The 24,315-nt window shown below is 43.2% G+C and overlaps 1 protein-coding gene across 1 annotated transcript in view; it reads right to left on the minus strand.

The window, feature by feature from the left end:
• Nucleotides 1-24,315, minus strand: part of Plekhg1 (pleckstrin homology and RhoGEF domain containing G1) — a 194,333-nt gene that overhangs the window by 41,613 nt on the left and 128,405 nt on the right. Inside the window, exon 4 of the mRNA XM_070010950.1 lies at nt 5,719-5,819. Within this exon, the coding sequence (XP_069867051.1) occupies nt 5,719-5,819 (101 nt within the window). The remainder of the gene's footprint in view (nt 1-5,718; nt 5,820-24,315) is intronic.

Genomic DNA, 24,315 nt, shown 5'->3' on the forward strand with positions numbered 1-24,315 from the left:
AGAAAGAGATTTGGCTACCAAAACTAAAACAAAAATGAAAAATTGTAGTCTAGCATATTTCATGATGGAAAGTGTTGTGAAATGACAGTTAAAATCTCATTGTATATCAAAGAATGGAGAAAAAGACAAAAGAAAAAAGCTACTATCATGCATGAACATTTATGAAAAATGTCTCTAAAAAGATGCAAGCAAATCAAACTCATGAATGCATAAATACATAAAACATAACACAATGCATAAATATATAATACAATGCATAAATACATAATACAATACATAAATACATAATACAATACATAAATACATAATGGCCAGGCAGGGTTTATTTTAGTTTTGTTATATGCAATTCAAATCAGAATGTCTATCCTTGTGATGCACTGAATGATGAAGGGGAGGAAAATCAAGTGTTAATTTTATTAAGGACAATATTCATAATAAAATTCAAGCAAGATAAGAGCATGTGTTTTCTAAATCCCACTGCAGACATTTTACTTAATAGTAAAATGTTTCTGATGTCAAAAAGCAACCAATGATGCCATCATCTACCACACTGAATAAGATGACTTATCCATAGCAATAAGACAAGAAAAGACATAAAAGGTGGAAGAAAAGGCATGAAATTCTCATTTTCAGATATAATTGTCTTTATAGAGGTCGAAGAGACTCTAAGCCAATACTAGAACTAATTAATAGGGAAGTATAGATAGTTGGATACAGTATTCATATATAAAAACTAAAAGCCTTCTAGATGAGAATAACAGCTAATTAAAATGACAGAAAAAATGTTCTAAACAAAATAACTTCAAAACCTATACAGCATCTAGGAATTATTTTTGTTTGTTTTGTTTTGTTTTGAATTGAATGTTTCCCAGACTTTAATAAAGTTGTTGTTTATCATTTCTACCATGTGAGCCAGGCTTCCAGCCCTTTTACTATAGTTATTATTATTTTGTTTTTGTTGGTTGTGGGGCTTGAACTCTGGGCCTGGGCACTGTTCCTGAGCTCTTCAGCTCTACCACTTGAGCCACAGTGCCACTTCTGACCTTTTCTGTTAATGTGCTGCTGAGGAATCGAACCCAGGGCCTCATGCAGGCGAGGTAAGCACACTACCACTGAGCCACCTTCCCAGCCCTACTATGGTTATTTTTGAAATAAGGTTTCTCAGCTCAAGCCAGCCTGGATTGAAGTCCTCCTATTCGTACGTTCTGCTGGTAGCTGTGATGACAGGGCCACATCACTGTGCATTTTATATTAAGATAGGGTCTCATAAACTCTTTTGTCCAGGCATAGCTAGGATGGCAAGAAAACATCATCGGCTTTTGAGATGGAGTTTTGTGAACTTTTTGCATGTGCAAAATCTCCTGAATCTCTTGATCTCCACCTCCTGAGTAGACTAGGATTATTGCGAATTTTTATTAGATACTACCTGGATGATGTAACATTAGCAGCATATCTAAGCCTCATTTCCCGCAGAGCACAGGGCTGCCTGAAGGACTACAATCATCAGCATCTGTGACACTTTCATGCTTCAAGAAATTTCAAAGCAAATACAGTGCACACACACAAGAAAATACTTCAATAAAGTTGGTGTTTATCATTTTATACTATGTTTCTCTGTATTTCAGAAATACAGGTTGAGCTGGACACTGGTGGCTCATGTCTGTAATCCTAGCTGCTCAAGAAGCTGAGATCTGAGGACTGAGGTTGAAGGCCAGCCCAGGCTAGAAAGTCTGTGAGACTCTTAGCTTGAATTAATGACCAGAAAACCACAAGTGGTGCTGTGGCTCAAAGTGGGTACAGTGCTAGCCTTGAGCAAAAGAGCCCAGGGCCTGAGTTCAAGCTACATGACAAACCAAAAAGAAAGAAAGAAAAGAAACACAGGTTGAGTATCCTTTACCTTCTATGCTCAGAACCAAGTGTTTTTTTAATTTAAGATTCTGCCTGATTTCATTTACACACACACACACACACACACACACACACACACACACACACACACACACACACACACACACACACACACACACACACACACACACTGATATTTATTAGACATGGCACAAACCCACACACCAAATCACCTTCTGCATGTAGCTGGGAGGTAATTTACACACTATTTGGATTTTGTGTGTGTGTGTGTGTGTGTGTGTGTGTGTGTGTGTGTGTGTTTGTGTGTGTTTGTGTGTGTGTATGTGTGTGTTTCAGATTAGAGATGCTATTTCCTGGAAAAAAGAACTGTAGTCAGCTGTTTTTCTTCAGGACAGCATGAAACCACTTTGTTTGCCCTCTTTAATTTTGGAGATTGAAATCTTACTTGGTGGACCACAATGGCACTGCATTATATTGAGAGACCTAGATCTGAATCAATAATAGAAACTTTAAAAGTTTATCATTTCAAGCCCTGACATTGATTTGCTAAAAGAGCTATATTTTTGTAAATTGATTGATGTAAAAGGATACGATAAAAGATTCATAAATAGCATCGACATCAAATCTCACATTGGTGCTCTTATTTAACCAAATGTAATAACCAGTAAAGATGTTTGAGCTCTAAATTTAGATCTTAGGTTTAAGAGAAAGGAAATAAAAACAAGTGAGACAAAACAGTATCAATAATTCAGTGTAAAAGTCAAACAAGCTTTCTTTTTTCTTTTTTTTGGGGGGGAGGTGGGGGAATCTGGTCATGGGGCCTGAACTCTGGGCCTGGGTGCTGTCCCTCAGCTCTTTAGCTCAAGGCTAGCACTCTACCACTTGAGCCAGAGCGCCACTTCCGGCTTTTTTCTTTTTGCTTACATGGTGCTGAGGAATGGAACCCAGGGCCTCAGGCATGCAAGGCAAGCGCTCTACCACTGAGCCACCTTCCCAGCCCCAAACAAGCTTTCTGAGAGCAATGCAAGGTATTAGAGTCTTGACAAAAGCATGCATTTAAAATGGTTGAAACTGTATATCTGGTTCTATGTCCTTGAACCTGTAAGGTTTGTTCATTTCAATAAAATATGAATACTGGGCTGCGAATATGGCTTCATGTGTTTGCCTAGCATGCATGAGGCCCTGGGACCGATTCCTCAGTACCACATAAACAAAAGCCAGAAATAGTACTGTGGCCCAAGCGGTAGAGCTCTTGTTTTGAGCAAAAGTAGCTCAGAGAAAATGCCCAGGTCATGAGTTCAAGCCCCAGTCCTGGCAAAAAAAATAAATAAAATGTGAGCATAACAGTAGATCCCGCTTGCCTCCCAGAGCTAGTAAGAGGGTTAAGTGAGATGATACGGGAACGGTGTGAGCTACGTAGGGACAAGCAGGAACACAGTCATTTGTAATTATCAGGGCATCAGGCTTCAAGCCTGTTTTAGACAGATCAGATTTTCAAGGTCGATGACTATCCAAAAGGAAAGAGTGGAGAATTAATTTCGGAACATGAAGGTCTCGCCACTCATCCTACTTTAACAGCCCAGGCTGCACTGCAGAGTCCCCAGTGACTAGCTCATCGGTACGCCTCTTTCCATCAGGAGACATGTGAGCATTTATATCCTGAGGAATCCAAGTTCTCTCCTGGAGTCGAACAGACTTCCCGAGCCACGGATTGAAAAACATGCTGTACTCTAGCGGGAGGCGCAAGGCTAAAGGTCCGGGGACTGGAGTCAGGGGTTCTAGAGGATGCATAGGAAGATATGATTATGGGGTGCAGGAAGATGGGGTGGGGAAAGGGATGATGCGTCTGAAGCCCTCTGGCTTCCGACAAGAAGGATGCCTTCTGTAGCTCCTTGTTACCATCAGCTTTCAGCCCAACCACAGGAGACCAGGGCCCCCAGCATCCGGCTCTGTCACCCTGTCATCTCTTCTTGGCGTGCAGGGTCATCAGTAGGCTTTGAATGGATTCACAAGAATCCAGGGATTCACAAGATTTATCACCACCGACGGCGCCAACACCAACACGGCACTAATGAACCTGTGGTTCTGAATTCTCTTACTCCTGTTTTTTTTCTGTATTTTATCTTCTGATTGCTGTGCTTACTTTATCTGGACAGCGTTTGTCCACATGGCTGCACACTTGAGGCTTTTCACAATGCTACAATGCCCCAGACCCACCAGGGTTGCTCAATCAGAATTTCTTTTCTTTTCTTTTCTTTTTTTTGTCAGTCGTGGGGCTTGAACTCTGGGCCTAGCCGCGCTGTCCCTGTGCTCTTCAGCTCAAGGCGAGAGCTCTACCGCTTGAGCCACAGCACCACTTCCAGTTTTCTAGTGGTTTATTGGAGATAAGAATCTCTCGGACTTTCCTGCCCGGGCTGGCTTTGAACCATAATCCTCAGATCTCAGCCTCCTGAGTAGTTAGGATTACAGGCGTGAGCCACCAGCGGCAGGCTTGAATCAGAATTTCTAAAGCATCCAGGGACTGCATTTTTCGGGGGAGGAGGGATGGGCAGTCCTGGGATTTGAACTCAGGGCTTGCATGCTGTCCCTGAGCTTTTTCATTCAAGGCTAATGCTCAATCACTTAAACTACACTTTTTTTTTTTTTATTTTGGCTGCTTGAGCTGGCTTTGAACCTGGATCCTCAGATCTCAATCTCCTAAGTAGCTAGAATTAGAAATGTGAGGTGCTAGTGTCCAGCTCAGCCACCCACCAGCACCTGACCAGCCATTGCATTTTTAAATAAGCTTCAAAAGCCAGACACAGGTGCCTCACACCTATAATCCGTAGGCAGGAATCCTCTTTCTGGAGGGTTCCGGGAGGTGGTGGTGGCGGTGGGGGAGAAATAATAGACATGATAGAAAAGACCATTGTATCCTGGGTTAGAAATTGCTGAATGCTGTGAGAAAAAGGAAAAGTAAACAAGTGTGTGTGTGCATGGGAGCCTAGAAAGCTGCATTTGTAAGATTCACAGATTTGAGGCAAGCAGGGACCAACTCAGTAAAGACTCACCTCTGGCCACATACATGGCTTAACCTGGATTCCAATCCCCACAGACTGAATCTGAGCATCAGTGCTCCTAGCCTGCCCTCCTACCTTCTTCCCACCTGTCTCTTCCCAGTTTCTCAACTGACAACTTCCTTACTCACTCCTGACTCATTTACCTCCCTCCTATTTACTGGTGTGATTTTCTCACCTACTATTTCCTACCCTCCTAAATGCTGACAAGTTTCTGCTAAATTACTTGAAATGCGTAATTGATCAGCATGTTTATATCGTAGGACTTACAGGATTTACTGCATGTTTACTGTGATCAGTTCACACTCCAGGCAGAAGAAAATTTACAGAAAATCCAGTGTAGGTGGAGATGAACAAAAGTGGGTAGGTATACCTATTAGGGTATCATGTTTATGTCCTGGTGTGGGAGAAAGATTTCCAACCCCTACCAAGACAAATAGGTCTCTTCCTTGAGTCAGAAAGATGGAGAAGGATAGAATACTGACTAAATAGGAGAGTCACATAGGATGCAAGAATGTTTCTAGCTAGAAAAACATCAGTGCACAATGGTCCATAAAAATGTTTGATGACACATGTATATAGTCCTAGAGCTGAGAAGATCAAGGCAGCAGGATCGAAGGTTCCAGAACCACCTGGGCTATTATAATGAGACCAAACCTCAAAGAAATCAATGAGGGAGAGGAAATCAAGCCCCTTAATTAGAGATGAAAAGTAAAGGTTCCTTAGGCGGTATTTGTCTGAGAGACATTCATACTCTTCTTATGTTAGAAACAACCTTTTAGGATCCACTTACCTATTGAAGTGGTAGATGTCCTGTATGTTTCCAAAAAGGGCGGCTCGATCTTCAGTTGCCAGGGGGAGTTTTGTTTGGTCCCTGATACAGGCGAGGTAATCCTGAGAAGTCAATGAAAAGGATCTTAAACACCCTTGACCTTTTCCTAGTCATCCATAACTATGCAAGATGAATAATTCATATCTTTTTAAAGTAATTATGATACTGATGCACTTGTTAACCGCTATCATAAGAATCCAGAGTTGCTGTCTGATTAATGAAGATGATACTTACCTATTTATAGAATTCGAGGTTTTAGCCAGGAGAAAGTATGGTATAAGCCTCTACCCTCTAACAGTATCACAGCTCTCCTGGATGCATGAAGATTAAAGTTAGTGATAATAATGTCAGAGTATCTCCTGTTCTCTGGGCTCATTTATATGATTAAAAGAGCCTCTCCCTGGGTATAGAGGCTCACACCTATAATCCTAGCTACTCAGTGGGCTGAGATCTGAGGATCATGATTTGAAGCCAGAGTGGGCAGGAAGACCTGTGAGACTCCTATCTCCAATTAACCACACACACAACCATACACACAAGCACACACCCCAAACCCAGATGTGGAGCTGTGGTTCAAGTTCTAGAATGCTAGCCTTGAGCACAAAAGCGCAGGGATTCAAGAACAGCTCTCAGGTCCTGAGTTCAAGACCCAGGACTGGAAAAAAAAAGCCAACAACAAAAAGAAATTCTAAGACTGGGTGCTGGTAGCTCATACTTGCAATTCTAGTCAGAAGGTGGAGATCTGAGGACCGAGGTTCACAGCCAGCCTGGGCAGGAAAAGTCTATAAGACTCTTACTTCCAACTAACCACAAAAAGCCAGAAGTAGAGCTGAGGTTCAAGTAATACAGCACTAGGCTGAGGGGAAAAGCTAAGGGATAGCGTGCACAGGCCCTGGGTTCAAGCCCCAGTATGGGAAGAGAAAGAAGAGAGAGAGAAAGAGAGAGAGAGAAAGAGAGAGAGGGCTATAAAACTCATATAGCAGGAAAACAGAAACAAAACATTCTGTAATGTGGCAGAGTTGTTTTACACATTATATTGAATTCATAAGACTAAAACTAAATCTTCGCTCCCGTACTAGTTTTCTAATAAAAGTAAAACAAAAAAAAAGGATATGAACTATATGCAACTCGTGGGCAGGGACGGAAGGGGAAAATTGGGGGGAAAGCAAAGCAAGGGGTAATACTGTCCAAAAGAGTAATGCACTTATTATGAAGTAGTAATCCCTCTGTACAGCACCTTAATGACGGTAAAATTATATTTAATAATAGAATTATTTTATAAAAAGAAAAAATAATCACATAACTCATTTTCCTGTGATAAGGCCAAATATTATGGACATATTTTAGCAAAGAAACAGCATCTAGGCTGGGAATGTGGCTTAGTGGTAGAGCACTTGCTTAGCATGCATGAAGCCCTGGGTTCGATACCTCAGTACCACATAAACAGAAAAAACGGGAAGTGGTGCTGTGGCTCAAGTGGTAGAGTATTAGCCTTGAGCAAAAGAAGCTTAGGGACAGCACTCAGGCTCTGAGTTCAAGAAAGAAAGAAAGAAAAAAAGAATGAATGAAAGAAAGACAGGAAGAAAGAGAGAAAGAGAAAGAAAGAAAGAGAGAGAGAGAAAGAAAGAAAGAAAGAAAGAAAGAGTGAAAGAAAGGAAGGAAGGAAGGAAGGAAGGAAGGAAGGAAGGAAGGAAGAAAAAAAGGAAGGAAGGAAGGAAGGAGGGAGGGAAGGAGGGAGGGAAGAAAAGCAAACAAGCAAGCAAGCAAGCAAGCAGGAAGTTGGAAGGAAGGAAGGAAGGAAGGAAGGAAGGAGAGGAAGGAAGGAAGGAAGGAAGGAAGGAAGGAAGGAAGGAAGGAAGGAAGGAAGGAAGGAAAAGAAACAGCCTCCAAACATACTTTTTTTTTCCTGGCCTGGGGCTTGAACTCAGGGCCTGGGCGCTGTCCCTGAAGTATTTTGCTCAAGGCTAGCATCCTAACACTTGAGCCACAGTTCCACATTTGGCTTTTTTGGTGCTTAATTGGAAATATGAGTCTTCTGGACTTTCTTGCCTGGGCTGCTTTGAACTATTATTCTCAGATCTTAGCCGCCTGAGTAGCTAGGATTACAGGCGTGAACCACTAGTGCCTGGCTCAAAACACATTTAACATGGGCTGAGACCCACAGTGGGTTAACCTGACGAAGCTGAGCTCTCTGAGCCACGGAGAGGAAGACTGCTTTCCACTGCTTATGTGAGAGTTCATGACTGAGGGTCCTCTTCTTCTAGGGATGCTGCAGAAAGAACTCAGCAGGAGGCAAACACACAATAAAAGGAAGAGTGAAAACAGCTGGAATAATCTAAAATAACAGATAAAAGCAGTCTCCTCTGTGCTGCTGTACAATCCTGAAGATCACATCCAAAATGAAAGAGGCAAAACACCAGGGTCTGGCCAGGCCCGAGTCACAGCAACCAGATTCCCCTGGTTGGCGGGGCTGAACGAGACAAGGAACAATCCATTTTCTTACTGCAAGTACAAAGCTTGCTCACTTGCAGAAATCAGAGGAGACTGAATTCTTCATGTGAGTAAAAGACCAAGTTAAGGAGGTTGAGGAATTTCATCTGGAGATAGACACAAAGAATTATGGCCTCTTTCCAACGAATGATGGCCCATCTCCAATGAAAAAGAACTTCTAAATGTTCAGCCTTCATGGAAGAGACACACTAGACTTTAAAAGCTGTTTGTTTTCTGAAGTTGTTGAGAAAACAGAGCACTAGGAAAAGGTCACATTTTTGTAGGTCACTCTAGATAACAGATCAAAGTTGCATGGCCACACTTGTTTCCCTCCTGATTATAATTAAGTCTTTAAAAACCTGATATGTAAACCCTGAGCCAGTTACTGACAACTACTATAGTGCGTACAGCGCCGGTGCTGTAAACTCATCTGAAGCCAAAATGAGAGCGTTGCATCTCTGCGCTAATAACAGTTCATTCTGTGACGCAAATGACAGGGCAAGGACACCAGGGAAATTTATTAGCACCTGCCATGCTGCTTATTAATTTTATTGGCTTGAGGCCAGCACGCACAGCTTCCCTCCTGTTCACAAGGAAGGAACAATTTAAAATGTTTGCACAGGGAATAATTATGCTCTAAGAAGATCAAAGAATTAACCCTACTTTGGGAGAAGAGGAGAACAGCAAGATGCTCTTTAAAAAACAATCACCATTTGGTGGTTTTTCGGTTTCCTTTAAAGTATCTCTCTTCTAAGTTGTTTTGAAGATCTCCACCAGCGTAAGATTTTGTAGGTGACTTTTCTCCTTCCATCAACTTACCATTCCTCTGACTGTCCATCTTTGAAAATATCTAAGTATGCTGGGACTCGTGGTTCAAGTGGTAAAGTGCTGGCCTTGAGTGGAAGAAGCCAAGCCAGAGCAAGAAGCCCTGAGTTCAAGCCCAGTACCAGCATAAAACAGGACACAATCCAAGGATAGCCTAATGTGGTTCTATCCAGGATGTGCCAAATGTACAGGAATCAGTTGGCAAACTGTTTTTGTTCTGCCAAAAGAGAAGTACAGAAATTGAAATCAACCATGTAGAAACTTGTACACAACATTCTGAATTATTTTAATACAGATTTTTAACTTACTAATAAAAAAAATTGTGCTGGTAGTGGGGCTTGGACACCGGGCAGAGGTGTTGTCCCATAACTTCATTGCTCAAAGCTGGTGCTCTACCACTTCCAGCTTTTTGGTGGTTAACTGGAGATAAGAGTTTCATGGACTTTCCTTCCCTGGGCTGGTTTTGAACTGAGATCCACAGATCTGAGCCTCTTGAGTAGCTAGGATTACAAGCTTGAGCCCCCAGTGCCCTAATCATAATGCATTCTAAATTGAATATCTTAACATAATCATTTGGGTCTCTGTTGAATCAAGTCACAAATCTGAGCATGTTATCTGGTATGTCTTGTTTCTGTTTTCCTGTTTTTAGTCACTCATTTTCTCATCATATTTTACAAAAGTCTTAGTCTGTGGAAAGTTAAAAGAAAATGTGTGTGCATGCACGTGCACGTGCATGCACGTGCGCGCGTGCGCACACACACACACACACACACACACACACTCCTAACCAGATTGAGATCTAGATAACCATCTAGCTGAAGAATGGATACCCTAGAAAGATCTGGAAGAGATTGCTGGAAACAGAAGGCAAATTCAATGTCCTTCCTAACTTTTTTTGGGGGTCAGTTGTGGGGTTCAACTCAGGGCCTGGGCGCTGTCCCTCAGCCTAAGGCTAGTGCTCTATCACTTGAACCACAGTGCCACTTCCGGTTTTCTGGTCATTTATTGTAGATAAGAGTTTCACGGATTTTTCCTGCCCAGGCTGTCTTTGAACCACGATCTTCAGATCTCAGCCTTCTGAGTAGCTAGGATTACAGGTGTGAGTCAACTGTACCCACCTCCTAACACATTTCTTGAAGATGCCCTAAGAGAAATCTGGTTAAGAGCCGTTCCTCGGGAACTATCATGAAACATTAGAACTCTGGTCTAGTAATAAACTATAACAAGAGAAAAGTAGTTACAATTCTAATGTCAATCAACACTCGATTTTTTTCATTATTGTCATTTTTTATGCTTACTCTCTCTCCTCTGGCTTGTAGGAACAGAAGGAGCAGGAGGCTTCTGTCCCTCGTGCTCCTGCTCTGATTTCACAAGGCTGCCTGTGGTGAAGGCTGGCACCTTTCAAACCAGCTTTGGCTAGGAACATTCACCTGCCAAGTTCTCTGGTAGCGCTTAAGATCTGCTTTCTTTTTGGATGAAGCATTTCTGTTTTAGAGAAAGTGTCTTTTTCCCTTTCTCCAATTTCTCTGCCTTTTCCAGAAAGTATTCTCTTGCCATGTGTTACATTTTTGATGCCACTGAAACTCGAATGATTCACACTCGTGTATCCACAGATCAAAAGCACCGTCACGCGCATTCAGATAACCCCAACCCTTTCTTGAGGACGTGGAAATGGGTGTCAAGTTCTGTTTTACAAGATTTTTTTCTCTTTCCTTCCTTCCTTCCTTCCTTCCTTCCTTCCTTCCTTCCTTCCTTCCTTCCTTCCTTCCTTCCTTCCTTCCTTCATTTTTTTGTCAGTTGTGGGGCCTGAAGTCTGGGCCTGGGCGCTGTCCCTCAGCTCTTCAGCTTAAGGCTAGCACTCTACCACTTACGCCACTGTGCCACTTCTGGTTTTCTGAGTGGTTTACTGGAGATAAGAGTCTCACGAACTTTCCTGCCCGGGCTGGCTTTGAACTGCAATCTTCAGATCTCAGCCTCCTAAGTAGCTAGGATTACAGGCATGAGCCGCTGGTGCCTGGCTTATTATTATTATTTTTTTAAATGAGGTACACATGATCCCTTTCTCCCAGGAGCTAAAAAGAAACAGCAGATTGGTGTTCTGGACACAGGACTTGTAAACGTTCTGTGGCAGGCAGGGACAGGAGGTGAAGGGCCAAGTTGTTGATCCCAGGAAGTAGAGTCGTTCCTGGAGGAGGTAAGGGAAGAGTGGACTCCATGAACATCAGCAGAGGTGACAGTACAGAGAGAAGAAGATGGGGAGATGAAGAAGCCGCATGGGAGGACAGACATGAGGAAGCAAGGTGCAGGACAACAACAAGTGGTTGGCTCAGGATGGGAAGATCTCGGGGCTGCACCAGCTGGAGAAGGAAGATGGTAGCAGGAGGGCACAGACTGGAGGATGGGCTGCTCTTCCTGACCACACAGGTGACAGCCGTTGTCCTCTGCACAGGGAAGACACGAGCCACATGACCAAACCCCAGTGCATTCACCTCTCCCCATCTCTAAGAGAGCTGAAAGGAAGGTGGCCTGAGGAGAACAGCTAGGCATTGGTGGCTCACGCCTGTAATCCTAGCTACTCAGGAAGCTGTGATCTGAGGAGCTCAGTTGGAAGCCAGCCAACCCAGGAAAGCCCAGAGAGACTCTCATCTCCAATTAGCCACCAATACAAAAGCCAGAAGTGGAGCTGTGGCTCAAGTGATACAGCTCTACCTTCAGCAGATAAGCTCAAGAACAGTGCTCAGGCCCTGAGTTCAGGACTGGCGGGGACACACACACACACACACACACACACACACACACACACACACACACACACACACACACACACACACACACACACACACACACACACACACACACACACACACACACACACACACACACACACACACACACACACACACACGTATATGGAGGTTAAAATCACATGTCAGGCTGGGCTTATAAGGCTGGAATGACTCAAGGAGGGCCCAGTTTGTGCTCAGAATGTTCCAGAGAAGCTAGAAGTGCTCTTCAGTGCAGAGTTGGGCACCACCCTATAGAGCTGTGGCTAACCATGACAGTTACCTTGCCATAAGGAAGCATTGTCTTTTAACTGAAATATAACATGCTTAAATCTGTGTGTGTGTGTGTGTGTGTGTGTGTGTGTGTGTGTGTGAGGGGGAGAGAGAGAGAGAGAGAGAGAGAGAGAGAGAGAGGGAAAAAACTGTGGCTTCTTAAACTGAAGGCCTAGAATTTGAACTCAGGCTCTAGGCACTGTCCCTTAGCTTCTTTCCTCAAGGCTGCTGTTCTACCATTTGAGCCACAGCTCCGCCCTTTTGGCTTTTTGCTGGTTAACTGGTGATAAGAGTCTCACAGACTTTCTGACTTGGGCTGGCTTCGAGCCAGGATCCCCAGATCTCAGCCTTTTTTGTAGCTAGGATACAAAAGTGAGCCCTGGCTTCCATCACTTGATTTTCTCTGCTCATCATCTGGGTGACTTTACATAGCATTTCTTTCATTTATTTATTTATTTAACTCTCCTGGGTACAAGCCAGGTAAAGGCACAGTTATATATAATTAGTTGTGGCTACAATCTTTGAAGTAGAAAGCGAGGATGGCTGAGGAGGTGGTAGAGGGATGGGAAGGTTTAGGCAAAGCTTCACATCCCTGAGAATCAGAAACCGATTCATCTCAATTACCACCAGAACACTGCTGGTCTACTTTGAATCAGCCAATTAAGGCAAAATTAAGTACAGCCTGAAGGGATTTTTATACTGTGGGAAAAAATAAAAGATCAGTAAAATAAATGCACATTATTAGATAATCTGAATCACAACTCCTCCTCAGTGCTATCATCACCTTAAAGTTTACTGCTAGCTCACTGAATTAGTTGATTATGCGTTGTTTTATTTAATTGCCACTGAACCCTAAAGAGTGGGTCCCTTTATGAATCCTCTTTTACTGGAAGCTTAGATAGGTTCCATTATTCTTCCACCATTGCCAAGTGAATATATGCCTCAAGTCATATTCAAACCAGGATTTGCTGTCTACGGGCTGGGCACTGAAAACCCACCACCTTGCTTTAAAAGTTCTGTACATAAACAGTTATGTATAAACAAGAGGAAGGCTTGAAGTTGACTTATTCTAGGAGTTAGATGGTGTGTGTGTGTGTGTGTGTGTGTGTGTGTGTGTGTGTGTGTGTGTGTGTGTGTGTGTGTGTGTGTGTGTGTGTGTGTGGTGTATGGTGTGCTGGTAGGAGAGATTGAACTCAGGGCCTAGAGCTCTTACTTGGCTCTTTTGCTCCAGGCTGGTGCTTTACCACCTAAGCCACACCTCCACTTCCAGCTTTTTAGCGATTAATTGGAAATAAAGAGTCTCATGGACTTTTCTGCCTGGGCTAGGCTTTGAACCAAGATCCTCAGATCTCAGTCTCTTGATTAGTTAGGATTACAGTTGTGAATCATGGGTGCCCAGTTTCTACCTAATTCTTAATTGTAGAGGCTCAGAAATTTGAACCCACAGACACCAAATAATAGCACATTCAAACAGATCCAACATTCATGTACACATTACTGATTATTGTATGCCTAACCTAAACATGTGTTAACTATAGGATTTATTTAATAAAATGCACCACTTTATCATCTTTTATACAGAGACCAAAAGAATATGTAGATAAGTCTCACAGCAAGTCCACTTATATTCAGTAGGCGCTCAAACAGTGTTCATCTGATGAGTCAGAAGGCTTTGAAGACAAAAGCCTTGTGTTAATGTGGGCTAGATTCCTTAGAACTCCAACCTTGAAACCAAATAAAGTTTCAAACAAACAAGAGAGACAGAGGCTACCTGGATAGTATTAACTAGAAAGACAAGAAATTTCAACTTGGCCATTTACAGAGTCACAAAGCTCAAGGTCAAGCTATTCTCCTCGAAAATCATAGTTCAATGAGGTTGAATATATTAAAATAAAGAATCTACACCAGGGCTGACCTTCCGGGCTGCTTTTCAAGGGGGATGAATGTTATTACTCGGACAGCATTAGGTAATCCATTGCTAAATATGGAAGTGCATAGGCCAAATTATTCCATTCACTGTACCAAAAACAATGAGGGGCCCCCTAAGGACATATCTGATTGCCCTTCTAGTTATACTGCAGTTGATCTCATCATAGCAAAGTCTCTACTGAAAATTATTTGTTGATACAGATGCAGTTGTGGGCCTGACGGCTTGTAGAGATAGGCAGAGGGACCCAGCAGAGAGAAAGCAGGGGAAGAGGGGGAACTTTCCTTAGGGACACAGGGAGACTAAAACAATGGGATGTACCCAAGGAACTTATTTGCAAAGGGTGCTTAGCTAGGGAATATGTTAAAAGATTTCCTTTTGTCATACTGCTCTGGAGACCTGGGTCAAATTTGTACTCAAGGGATGAAATGTGTGATATGCGGAAACTATTTGTTCATCTCTTTAAGGCACAAAGTCTGTGGCATGATGTTGTCACTAAGAACTGAAATGATCCAGACAGCACAACAGACAGAGGGTGAAAGCGAACATGCTCATAAGACAGGACTTTCATAAGGGATTTTTCAAGAGCTTATATGTGAGTGTGAGTGTGAGTGTGTGTGTGTGTGTGTGTGTGTGTGTGTGTAAAATGTGGCAATGCATGCCTGTAATTCAGCTACTTTGGAGACAGCAGTAGAAGGACTGCACTCTGAGGTCAACCCAGGCAAAGGCACAGGACCCTACCTGAAAAACAAACTAGAAGCCAAGGACTGTGGCACGGCTCAAGAGGTAAGCATGAAACCCCAAGTTCAATTCACAGTACTCGTCACCCCTCTCCTCCCCGCATAGGACTTTCTACAGAAGTATTGCATATCTTTTTTTCCATCTGCTGAACATATGCTGTTCCAGGATAGCAAAACCACACAGGGTTTTGGTGACCGAATGCCAGGTTCACCATGGACAGGATTCGGGTGTGGTATGGTGCAAATGTACCAGCTACGAATCAGGAAGCCTGGATCTGGGCCCTGGACTGTGGGCGGCCTGATGGCTTTGCTGAGACTCCACTCCCAATAGGACTAGCACAATGCCCAGGCCTGCTCTGCCTTTCAGGACTGGTCACCAAGGCACATTCCAGCCAACTGGCCCAGAGGCTGAGCACACTTGGCTGGTGGCAATTGCTATCGTTTCCTTCTAGGCAGGGCCGAGAGGTGGGCTGGATCGGAGTCCCTTCCGGCTCAAAAGCCAACAAATTTCTATCTGTACACTGACACACGATGACAAGTTCTGCCCCAGTATTGAGACACATTGAAGACCAATTTCTACAGGCAGCTACTTATCAACCATCCATGGTAGGAGAGGATGAGAAGCATGGAAAATGCTGCTGTCCTAGGATTCTAAGACCTTCCCCCACCCCCCTCCTAACTTGGCTTTTTCACTTTAGGCTGGTACTCTACCACATAAGCCACATCTCCACTTGCAGTTTTTCGTTGGTCCATTGGAGATAAGAGTCTCAGACTTTTCTGCTTGACTGTCTTCAGACTGAGATTCTCAGATCTCAGTCTCCTGAGTATCTAGGATTACACGTGTGAGCCACAAGCCCCTGGCAGCAATGTCTGCCCCCTTCCCCACCAATCCTGAGATAAAGATCACCAAGTCTGATCAAGACTGATTAGCTCTGGCTCCTTCCCTACAGAATACAGAACACATGCCAGTAACACCCAGTTTGTTGGGACTCCTGGAGCTGAGGCTTTTGACTTAAAATTCTGGACACATTACTTAATCTCTAATTTTCAAATGACTTGTAAAACTCAGACTGGAAGTATGTCTGCCACTAAACGCCTGCAATGATTTGTCATAGCCTTTGGCAGAGAAGGGAGTTGTTTCCTTCAAGGTCTGTGGTCCCTGCCAACCTTTCTAGGCTCCTCCTCTGTCATATCCTAGCCCCGCCCACTCCCTTGCTCCTCCAGTAGGAAGTAATGCCCTTGTCCCCTGTCCTTCAACTTCTCTCTTCCTGTTCTATCCTGGCTGCCAGTATTGTCTCTCCACCTCAGTCACACCTGGCTAAGTCACCTTTAAGATTTGTCCCCATCCCTTTCTGATTCTTCCTACCCCAGGGTCTGTGGGTCCTGGGTCCAGAGATGCTGTACATATTTCTATTTGTAAATCCAGGAAGAAGACAGCCAGGGTCATCTCTGGAAGAGCTAGAAACTCCTCTGTAGCTCTTTCTCTCTCTCAGAGGTGATGTCAGCCCTGGGGTACGAGCTGTGTCTTAGCTTCCAGACTGATGTTTGCAGAACAGATTCCTGGACATTTGAATATCTGCCACCAGGATGAAGCAGAGACCAAAAGGGTTGGGTGAAAAGAGCCCCTTTGATGGCTAGTTCTCTCTCTCTCTCTCTCTCTCTCTCTCTCTCTCTCTCTCTCTCTCTCTCTCTCTCTCTCTCTCTCTCTCTCTCTCTCTCTCTCACACACACACACACACACACACACACACACACAGTGGCAAGAACAGCAGAGTCCTAATCCAGCCCAATAGTTCTCCAGCCCTCCCTCCCCGCTCAGTCCCAGGGACAGTCTTTTTTTACACCACCACCTCTTGAAGATGACAAACGTTGCTAAACAACTCCCCATCTTCCTAGCTCCAGCCTGGATACAAGAAAAGAACCGCTTTTCTAATCAAAAGTAGATTAACTCTCTGAGCATCTGCATTTGTTACACCATTGTCTGGGCCCTAAACAGACCCCGGGGCAAGTGATTTATCCCTGGCTTTGTGGAAAGAGGACAAAAGCAGCTGGGCATTGATTGTGGGCTGGCCCAGCGCCCTCCTTCCTCAGCCCCTGTGGGAGCCTCCTGAAAGGCTAACAGCAGGGGCTCATAAGCCCTGCCAGCAGCAGAGGATGCTGGGACATTTTCTTGTACATGTAGAGAGAGAGAAAAAGGGTTTTTTCCTTAAAAGAAAGTATCTTAAAGTTTAAAGGAATGGCTCCTTTGCTACCCCCCATCTCTTTCTCTCTCTCTCTCTCACACATACACAAACACAAACACAAACACACACACACACACACACTCAAACACACACACACACATCTTATAGACAGCAGAGGAAACTGAGGCGTGACCTATTTGTCATTTGAAACATCATGGGCAGGCTACTACTGACTGTAACCTACTTTCTGGGTGGGTTTCTTCATACTAGTTCAATAAAATCAAAACTCTTGTTTTATGAATTGTGTTCAAAGTCAAACAAGGATTCATTCACTGGTGCCTAAGGTGAGATCCGCCCCCACCTTCCCTGCAGACCTGTATTGTTTTCCTAACACTCCTCCCCTTAAGGAAGACAGTTCTGTCTTTCTACAAGCTTTAATTTCACTTTTGTTCAGGGATCCATTACTGTATAAAGTCCCCCCCCCCCCCAAGCATTACAAGTTCATTGTAAGGACTGTAATTTAGACACTCACTACAATGTGGGTGAACCCTGGAACTAATACGGCCTGAGCCATGGGCACAAGAGACCTGGGGTAGGCCACAGACAGGAAGCAGACTGGGGTAGGAAGGGAAGACAGTGGGCAGTTCCTGTTTCATGGGGAAAGCAACCCTGTTGGAGATGACAAGAAAGATCTAGAAGAGAACAATGAGGATGGCTGCACAACATTGTGAGTATACTTACAGTTGTGAGGGTATTTATGGTTGTGAGTGTACCGACAGTTGTGAGTTGTAGTTTAAAAACTAAGTTATAACTCCTTTACCACCATAAAACCCATCTATAAAGTTAGTTATAAACTCTTCGTTTATGAAGGCCAGGCATCAGACAATGTATTTTTAGATGCTGCAGCTAACATGGTAAAATCATTTCTTAGCTGGGCACTGGCAGCTAACGCCTGTAAGCCTAACTACTCAAGAGGCTGAGCTCTGAGGAGGGCAGTTTGAAGCCAGCCCAAGTAGAAAAGTCCATGAGACTCTTAACCAATTATCCAGCAAAAAGCCAGAAGTGGAGATGTGATTCAAATGAGAGAGAGCCAACCTTGAGTGAAAAGGTAATGGAAAGCAGCTAGATCCTGAGTTCAAGCCCTGGTACTGACAAAGAGAATTTTAAAAAAAATTTTAGGTCTATCAGAAAGAACTGCAATTCTGTTCCCTTCACAAATAGAACTCACCAGAGTGGCTAGAGCCTCTGCCCTGTCCTCCCGTGGTCTTACGTTGGTTAGGTGGAGGAAGCTGTTCTTTCCTTTAGGTCCTTAGCTGTCACAGTCACCTTGTTATACACCGCCCCCCCCCCCATTGGCTATAGGCCAGGAAAGCAAATCATCAAGCTTATTTTAAACATATAGTGTAAATGGGCCCATGGTAAGAGCTTGGGCCTCTTCGTGGGTCAAGACACAGGGTTTACTGTTCAGTGTTTGAAATATCTGTTTTGGCAGCTCAAAGGACTCACTTATTTCCTGGTTGCGTTCTTGAGAGCTGAGGCTGGTGGGGATGTGATCGCCAGTCATCTGTACATTGAGGCTTTCTGAATCGGACTCATTTATAAAGCAAGAGGCTGAGGTCAGACAGGCTATTTGTCCATGGGCACACAGCTGACTGTCAGCAAGAGGCCAAAGTCCAGATCTAAGCTCTGTCTATTAATCAACCCTAGTTTGACTCAGCCCAAATCAAATGTTTATATATTCTTCCCAGAACCCCTCTGTATTTCTTCTGGTTCAAATGGGATTCTGGAAGTAGCTCCTACTTCAAAACAGGAGTTGGGAAGACAGAAGGAGACTAAGGTATTAACCGATCTGTTAACAACTACATTTACACAAACCCAGAAATACCAGGTCTTGCTGAAAAATAATTTCTCACCATCAAAAGCTACCTATACTAGTATTAGGGGAGGAAGGGCAAATTATGGGTTGCTTTAGACTTTTCCCAAGCAGGAAGTGACCCTAATTGTACTAGACTCTTCTCTATCTCCTGCTCCGATTTTGTCCAAACTATGTGGACAATATATGGACACTAGATGAAGGGACAATCTCTTCAGATCCCCATGATCAATTTTGTTGTTGTTGTTGGTCGTGGGGCTTGAATTCTGGGCCTGGGCACTGTCCCTCAGCTCTTCAGCTCAAGGCTAGTGCTCTACCATTTGAGCCACAGCGCCACTTCAGGCTTTTTTTTCTGCTTATGTGGTGCTGAGGAATCAAACCCAGGGCCTCATGCATGCAAGGCAAGCACTCTACTACTGAGCTACCTTCCCATTCCCCATGCTCAATTTGATCTTTGGCAATGGTCAAGACCTAGAGAACTGGGCAACAAAAGAAATACATCTAAGTGCCCCATCACAGATGAATGGATCCAAAAATTGTGGTATCTATACACAATGGAATATTATGCAGCCATTAGAAATGACAAAATAATGGCATTTGTAGGGAAATGGATGGAGCTAGAAGGAATCATGTTGAGCAAGGTAAGCCAAGAGCAAAGAGACAAACGGTACATGGTCTCCCTGATAAGTGGATGCTAAATCCAAAATGTTAGGTGATACGACAAAATTAACAGGACTTAAGAAACAAAGAACTGGGGGGGGGGGGGAAGGGGGGGAAGGAGAAGGATTGGGATTGGGGGGGAGGGGAGAGGCTGGGAAGGGATGTGAAGGGTAAACAAAGGAGGAGGCTGTAATGCTTGGTAAGAAATGTACGCATTATCCTGCCCATGTAATTGTAACCCCTCTGTACAGTATGTTCACAAATAAAATTAAATTAAATTAAAAAAAAAAGAAACAAAGAACTCCCACTCATCTGTTTGAACCACTACTAAATATCCCCATGCTGCTGATCACATGTATGGTGTATATGTGTACACCGTTATATGTTATAGACTGTGGTAGACAATTTGCTCCAGGAAAGTTAGAATGAACTTGTGACTTTAAATGAGCATCATTATTCCACAATACTGTGAAATTTGGGAAATTATGTAATCACTTAATCACAATTAAAAAAAAAAAAGAACCTCGGGGAAGGTAGGGAAGGAAAGGATGGTAGGGGGAAAACAATGGAGGGGGTAACAATGCTCAATAGGAAGTGTACTCATTACCTTGCTCATGTAACTGTAACCCTCTGTAAAGTATCTTTACAATAAAATGTTAAAAAAAAGAAATACATCTTAGAAATGTCCAGTGAGAAGTATGTATTATTCATAAGTATATATGAGGACCTGCCTTAACTAGTACTAAGGGGCACTCAGTAAAATGCTTTCTGATTTTTCTAACTGTTTTTGAGGGGGCTTGAACTCAGGGCCTGGGCGTTGTCCCTGAGCCTCTTTGTACTCAAGGCTAGTGCTCTACCACTTGAGCCACAGTGCCACTTGTGGTTTTTGAGTGGTTAGTTGGAGATATGAGTCTCATGGAATTTCTTGCCTGGGCTGGCTTTGAACTGCAACCCTCAGATCTCAGCCTTCTAAGCATCTAGGATTATAGGCATAAACCATTGACGCCTGGCTTTCCAATTGTTTCTAAGCGATGAATGGGGCAGGACCAGGCTATATCCCAGCACTGACCATATTTAGTGGTGGCATCTGTGGCTCTGACCTCTATCAGCTGTTGAGGGTTTGAGCTAGACTGGGTCTGTGCTATGCACTTACAGGAGGTAACTCATCTGACCCACACCATATCCTAGAAAGTGTTCATTATCATCCCCATTTTTTGGGGGGGTCGGTCATAGGGCTTGAACCCTGGGCTTGGGCGCTGTCCCTGTGCTCTTTAGCTCATAGCAAGTGCGCTACCTCTTGAGCCACAGCGCCACTTCCGGTTTTCTAGTGGTTTATTGGAGATAAGAATCTCATGGACTTTCCTGCCTGAGCTGGGTTTGAACCACGATCCTCAAATCTCAGCCTCCTGAGTAAGTAGGATTATAGTGCCTGGCTATTATCCCCATTTTAAAGGAAGAAATAGAAGGCTGTAGAAGTAAAGTAACTGTTCAAGATCAAAGGTAGCAAGCAACAAAGTTAGAATTCACTACCATTTGTAGCAACCACTGGGATCTGTTTCCTCATGTGAAAAAAAATGACAGCGGCAAATATCTACTGCAAATATGCACAGCTAAGTATTCAGCACATATTTATCAATGGCCTCGTACATGTACATCAGATTCAATGTGGAGTGGTAAGAACAGAAACCTGCATACAAAATTCTACAAAGTATAAAACATATAGAGATCCTCCCTCCTCTTTAGTAATCTATAGTAAGATCTAACCGGATTATTTCCAGTTCTAAAATATGGCATGATTTCATTAAATAATTTTTAAATCCCAAGCTAAAATTAAAAGCAACCCAATTATGCATCAACATATGAACGGGTAAGTAAAATGTAGTATTCAAAATACAATGGAATTTTAATTATTCAGCCTCTAAGGAAAGGAAGAGATTTGCTGTACCATGGCTGAACTTAGAAGATACTCTGCTCAGCAAAGTAAGCCAGTCATAGCAGGAGAGAAAGTGTATGATTCCTTTTAGAATGGTGAAATTCATTGTGACGGGAAGTAGAATGGTGGGATGCTGAGGGAGGATGAGTAGGAAGGAGAGTTTTAATTTATGGAAATTAATGAAGAGTTCTAGTGAGAGCTACTGGTCATGGATACAATGTGAATGCATTTAATACTCCTAAACTGTATACTAACATTAGTCAAAACAGTCCTCTTCAAATTTTACCATGCCAATGGCTTTATGACTTTCAAAATTCCATGTATGCAAGGTGCTGAGTGGAACCAAGTCTTTCCTTTTAAATGGTAAAATAATCTTGGGAAGAGGACAAACTAAAAACACTAATGATCAGAGATCAGTTAACTACCAAATAACATAGTTGAGATGTACATCAGCCCAAGCTGCCTCTTCCTTTTCTTGGTGGCAGGACATAGGGGTGGTTGGACACACACACACACACACACACACACACACACACACACACACACAATTGCTACAATTTTCTCGTGAGGGGATTAATATCTACTGTGATCAGTTTCACCAGGTACAAGTAACATGTTTTGGGGGGGAGGGAAGAGGATGCATTTTTGGCCATGAGAAACTTCTCTTAACTGCAGGTTGATGCGTTGAGAACATAATTTCCTAAATTTTATAATTCTCTGCCCACTCAGTATAATTGAATAGTCAAGATGGCACACATCCAAAGAGCAGCATGGTTCTAGCCCAAATGAAAGAACTTGTTTTAGCAAATCTTCATTAGGATTCCCCCCCCCCACTCCCCCCTCCCCTACCGGCAGTCTTTGAAATATATTAGCTATTCTTTAGTAGACCAGAAATAACAGCTACTCAATCACCTGAGCTAACTGAAGTTTCTGAAATGCCTTTCCTTTCACAATGTTGCCTGAAAAGTAAAGCTATGGGAGGGGGCCTTTTAAAAGTTGCAATCATTTTAAAGGGCTTCATCAGACAAATAAAAATACACATTCTTACCTGTAAAGTGCAACTCTGATCTGTTTCCACTTGTGATACAATCTGCTTTCCTTTTTAGTATGCTGTCCATCTCTGAATCTACACTGTATGTGTAGATTTCACTCCAGAAACACACTGGCATATTAAATCTCCTTGTTAACACCAAGATTTTTTTTTGTGGGGGGGAGTCCGGTTGCGGGTCCTGAACTCTTGGCCTGGGCGCTGTCCTTCAGCTCTTCAGCTCAAGGCTAGCGCTCTACCACTTGAGCCACAGCGCCACTTCTGGCTTTTTTCTTTTTGCTTATGTGGTGCTGAGGAATAGAACCTAGGGCCTCATGCATGCAAGACAAGCACTCTACCACTGAGCAACCTTCCCAGCTCAACACCAAGATTTTTATGGACAGAAATGCTGTACGTAGCTGGCACAAGAATATTTAACTTAGGATATTTCCTAAAAAGAGTATTTCTTTTTCTTTCAGGAAAAAAATTTCCCAACTCTTTATATTTATAAGCAATCATGTTAGTTTTTTTCAGAAATAAGTCAACTCTCACACTAAAAGATCTTGAAATAGATTTGAGCCCTTTTTTTTTATAACTTGGGAATAAAAAGTGCATTAAGGATAACTGTGGCATTTTTTTAAATTAGTCTAATTTAACATTAATGAAGACCAGGGTTTTTGGCAACAAGCATTCTTTAATCTTCTAGTCTGAGCAAAGAGGAGAAGTGTTTGGATCTACTCCTAACAAGTCATAATCGTCCACTGAGTACACTCTGTTCTTACAGAACCTTTGACATGATAACATGAATTTGTTCCCACACAATACTACAGAACACCGCACATCATTTGGATTTCTAAATTTTTATCATTGCTTTTGCAAGATTTCATCCAGGAGAAACACCAGGCAAATGCAAAAATTGTACCCAGTTCCAAAGAATAGCTAAGTGGCCTGGAAATGCAAGTGTGTGTGCGCAAACGCACGCATACACACACACACACACACACACACACACACACAAACACACACACACACACACACACACATTTCCACTAGATATTTCCATCCTTCAGTGAACTAGGAACCACTGGGGTCTAGATAGCCTCGCAGGTTATAGAACTCCACATCAGGCAACATCCTTCTCACAAGAGCTGAGAGCCCAACCCTTCTGGCATTGCCTTCCCTTTTTTTTTTTTGCCTATTATATTTTTCTTCTCTGTTCTTTCTTTCTCTTCTATTTCTTATTTCTCATTCTTCCTCACTCACTTTACTTCCCATTACACTCTTCCCACATATTGGGTAGTAGGTATGGGAAAATGGAAGTTTCCACACAGGTCACCAGAGGGTTTTTTTAAAAAAAGATACATTGGCTGGGCTGAGAAGGTGGCTCAGTGGTAGAGCGCTTGCCTTGCATGCCTGAGGCCCTGGGTTCGATTCCCCAGCACCACATAAGCAAAAAGGAAAAAAGCCGGCAGTGGCGCTGTGGCTCAAGTGGTAGAGTGCTAGCCTTGAGCTGAAGAGCTGAGGGACAGCGCCCAGGCCCAGAGTTCAGGCCCACGACCGTACCCCCCCAAAAAAAAACAAAACAAAAAGATAAATTGGCATATTTCCTATAGTTTGTGTTTCTTAACTATTTAGCATGTAAATCTGATCCTCCATTTTTATTATGTTTCTATGTATTCTCATGAGGTTTGTGAGTGCGAAGCTCAGTACTCCATTGTCCCACAGGCCCTGTTTACCACAAGTGATTGACCAGGGAAAAAGAGAGAAAGTGGCCTTACACAGCCTGACCCAAGACCACCAACACCCTGGATTGCCTTAGTCCAGCTCCAAGTTCCAATAAGTCA

This window comes from Dipodomys merriami, unplaced genomic scaffold, assembly GCF_024711535.1.
Source record: "Dipodomys merriami isolate MVZ:Mamm:240054 unplaced genomic scaffold, mDipMer1.0.p SCAF_8, whole genome shotgun sequence".
In the NCBI taxonomy this organism is placed as follows: Eukaryota; Metazoa; Chordata; class Mammalia; order Rodentia; family Heteromyidae; genus Dipodomys; species Dipodomys merriami.